This window comes from Gossypium hirsutum, chromosome A10 (genome assembly GCF_007990345.1).
Source record: "Gossypium hirsutum isolate 1008001.06 chromosome A10, Gossypium_hirsutum_v2.1, whole genome shotgun sequence".
NCBI classification, from domain to species: Eukaryota; Viridiplantae; Streptophyta; class Magnoliopsida; order Malvales; family Malvaceae; genus Gossypium; species Gossypium hirsutum.
The window spans coordinates 4,345,209-4,349,134 of NC_053433.1; the positions used below are offsets into that span (position 1 = coordinate 4,345,209).

Genomic DNA, 3,926 nt, shown 5'->3' on the forward strand with positions numbered 1-3,926 from the left:
AGTTCTGCTAAGTTTTGAGATTTTTTTTTTCTCTTTAGTAAGTCGTAAGTGGAACTGAAATTAATGTTAATCGATATTTAAACTCAAATTATTTATCACTATACCTATGGTTGATTCAACTTAGGTCATAGTGCAAAGTTTGAAGGTATCTTTTCATGGTTTGCTTCTGAAAATTCATGATAAATGATAGTGCGGGTGTTAAAATAATTTGTTTGCTGCCCTGATTGGCCATTTTTGGTAGGGATCAAGGTTTCAAGTTGAACAACAAAAAGTTGGTTTTTGGAGGAATCTGATTTGAGACATATCAGGCGCTTAGCTTTCAGTGGTTGCGCTCATAGATAGGGCACAGGATTCTGCTCAAACAGACTGCGGATGGTGTCATACACGGTACAGGTTTCTGTTCAAACAGGCTGCGGATAGTGTCAGCTATCAGGTTTTGTTGGTTATTATGTGTTGTGTTCTTGGAATGTGCTTTGGCATATCCCGGAGAATTTTTGAGCCCTTCCTAGTTTAAATTCAATATCACTACCAGTTGGTTTGTGTTTTTTATTTTTCAATGAAAATATTCTACTATATGAAAAGATATTTACAAACAATAAGAGACAAGGTTGTAAAAAAAACGAAAGCAAAAGCTCCAAAATCAAATTCTGAATTAATCTATTTTATAATCCTCACTCAATTTGAAATTCTTAAAATCGATATTCAAGTTCAATTAAAAATGTAAACATATCAGATTAAAATTTTGTTACAATATAACTAATTTCATTTTAGAGCAAATAATTCTCAAACCTAAAATATTTTAGTATAATAAAATTAAATAATTAATTAACTTATTTAGGTCCCAAAATTATTATTTTAGAAAAGTTTTAACATTCTTTATATATTTTTTAAAATTTTTTAAATATAAATTTTAAAATTTTAACAAATATTAAATTTTTTTTTAATTTTTGTTGAGAAGGTGACCAATTTACTCATTTTTAAAATTAATAAAGATCAAAAGAATATTTACACTAATTTTTTATTCAAGTTGTAAGATTCAACACAACTCAAATTTAAAACTAGAATTACTTAAATTAAATAATTCGATTCAATTAACTCAATTTTTTTTTTAATTTTTCAAATCAAATCAAATTTTACACATGATCATTAAAAATCGGACTATTTTTTTTTAAGTTAAAAATCAAATTCTACAAATTAAAAAATAGGATGAAACACAAACAAAATGTTCAAAGGCACTATAAATCTATTACCTAGCAGATTTAGGGTGAATTTGAATGAGTAGAGAAATGTGACGCGGTTGACTTACTTTTTGTCTCACGCCGCTAAAAGGTTTTACACTAACCGTAAATAAACACACGGTACATCCAAACCCATCCTTAAGTTAACAACACTTAACACTCTCTTCACATGCAGCCCTAGAGATGACAAACTGGACCCGACCCAAAAAGAACCCAAACCCATTGAAACCGAATTTAACAAAAAAAGAACCCAACTTGAAAAATCTGAACTCAAAAAAGCTCCAACATTGAACTCAGAAAACCCAAACCCAAGATTGACCCAAACTCGAAATTAATAATAAAAATAAAATAATCAAACTATAATTAAATATTTTTATAAAAGCTTTGATATCATGTTAAGCATCTAACCTAATCCAAAACCAATTGGTAATAAGAGGAGGGGCTTAACTTTTGAGATAGGAACATAGTAAACCTAATACTTAAAACAAAGAAGGGATAACAAGACTTAATCTACTCTTGGAACAAACAAAATGCTCAAGTTACTTAGCTGTTTGTAATTTTAAATCATCATCGTCATCATAAAGGGACTCAGATATGAGCCGAAGAGGAACTTCATTACACATACAAAGACACCAAGTATGCTATATAAAAGTACAGCATGCATGACATGAAATGTTTCAGTATTTTAGTGGCGACTGCTGGGTGGGCAATAATCCGAAACGCTTCTTCAAAAGAACTCTTTGTCTTGAGTATTTGTCATCGGGGGAGAAACGAGCTGTGCGAATGTTGGTAAAAGATCAAAAAGACAATCATTAGATAACATTACAGTACTTATGAATAAGATTTCTGTGCAACTTTCCACCCATTACTGTTAAGTGCCATGGACGAAACAAAGCGGTACCAACTTGCTGATGACTGGATAAATAAGAGACAGATAGCTAATGACCATGTAATCAGAGCTCAGATCATTACCAATTCTCCATCATGATAATCATCTTGTGTTGATTTTCAATCAAGATGGGCAAAACAAAATAATGTAGATCAAAGCAGCTTACATGAATACCGAATAAGTGCGCGTGTGTGTGCGCGCCCCTCAATAGACAAGCAGGGTCAAACATAAAATGTGCTAGAATTGCTCATAAAGGGTACAATCAGAAGGACCATGAAAGAAAGAAAAATGTAAAAAAGACTATAAAACTAATGATCAGTGTATGCCAGAAATGAGATAAAATGCTTCAGGCCATATTACCTGGATGAGCAGACTGAGTAGGCAGCCCATGTGGTGATTCTTTCTGCACATAAAATCCATACAAATGTAAATATAAAGAATAATTTGCGAAATATTGATTATCCATACGTTAGAAACCTAAAATATTGCTACAACAAAGATAATATGATGAAAGACAGCCTATGCTAGACAGCAGGACAGAGATTAAAACTTAATCACAGTCCCAAATTTCACATTTAAATCATTCCAGGGTTACTCCCTCAATTATTAAGAAAACGAAATTCCACCAAAAATTTCGTGCTTCCGCAATAAAAAAGTCCTCAGCTATGTTACAGGTTTTAGAGAAAATTAAGCTAAAAACTCAGCTTTCAAAACTAAAAAGTTCAAACTTTGGAGCACATACTACATATAAGGTCGTCAATCTCACAGTCTCCATCACCATATGCAGAACTTATCAAATTGCGGAATTAATACAAACCTCAGAATATTTGTAGTTTTAACTAATTATCAATAAAAAAAGTGATGGGTATAATGGGATTTACCTTAGTGGTGTAAACTTTGTCACCATTCTCGTTTATGTAGAACTGGAGATACATCTTATCCGATCAAAATAAACACAAACTGTAAAAAGAGAGAGAGAAAGATTAGAACTTTCATGCAATTAAAAGAAAACCCAGATAGAAACACCAAGTATATAAAGGAAACAGTGGATTTTTTTGCACCTTCTCTGACGGGGGTTGAGGAAGCAACTAAGGAGAAAGGAAATTTAGGGGGTTTTCTAGGGTTTTAGGTGATTATCAGAATGAGTGATGATGGGCCATTACTATCCTTGAAATTGGGCTAAAAGTACAGAAATATAATTACTTATTTAAATTTAAGATGGCCCAATTTCTTCATTAGGATTTCGACATACAAGTTATACACATACCAAAGCCACAAGATGTCTTCATAAATTTACGTTTGGATATTTATGTTAAGTTATTTTTTCGTGTATTTATATATATTAATTTCGTGATTAATAATATTTATTTGTTCACTTTTAAAATTGAGATTGTATACTATTATTTGAAAAATTATGACCTATACCATGTCTGAATATGTTGGATGAGGAACCGGTCTTCATTGGAGTACTTTCTTATTTCCTTCACGATTTTCATCTTCATTTCTATCCATAAATGATTGAGAGAGATGTAATCTTCAAGTGATGGAAACCAATGAGTTCCAGTCGTGCAAGTTTTTTCAAGAAATTTATTGTCGATTTCAACCTTTCATGGCTCCGCAAGGCAAGGTAAGAGGACTGGGCAGATGGCACAAATTTAGAAGGTGCCGCTTCAGCTAAGAAAAGTGCAAATTTTCCAAGCCATTAATGCATATCTGCAAAGGTCCCTACTATGTACTTATCTCTTACGATCTTGTTTCTGAAACATCAAACATCAAATATAACTTTTGCTAATTAATAT

General features: G+C 31.9%; 1 protein-coding gene across 1 annotated transcript; it reads right to left on the reverse strand.

Moving 5' to 3' along the window:
• Positions 1–1,769: 1,769 nt before the first annotated feature.
• Positions 1,770–3,432, reverse strand: LOC107937498 (H/ACA ribonucleoprotein complex subunit 3-like protein). The gene is made up of 4 exons (XM_016870387.2): positions 3,189–3,432; positions 3,009–3,087; positions 2,488–2,530; positions 1,770–2,013 (listed from the first exon to the last, which is right to left on the reverse strand). The coding sequence occupies exons 2-4, from the start codon at positions 3,060–3,062 to the stop codon at positions 1,916–1,918; spliced, it is 195 nt and encodes a 64-aa protein (XP_016725876.1). The 5' UTR covers positions 3,063–3,087; positions 3,189–3,432; the 3' UTR covers positions 1,770–1,915.
• Positions 3,433–3,926: the final 494 nt, after the last annotated feature.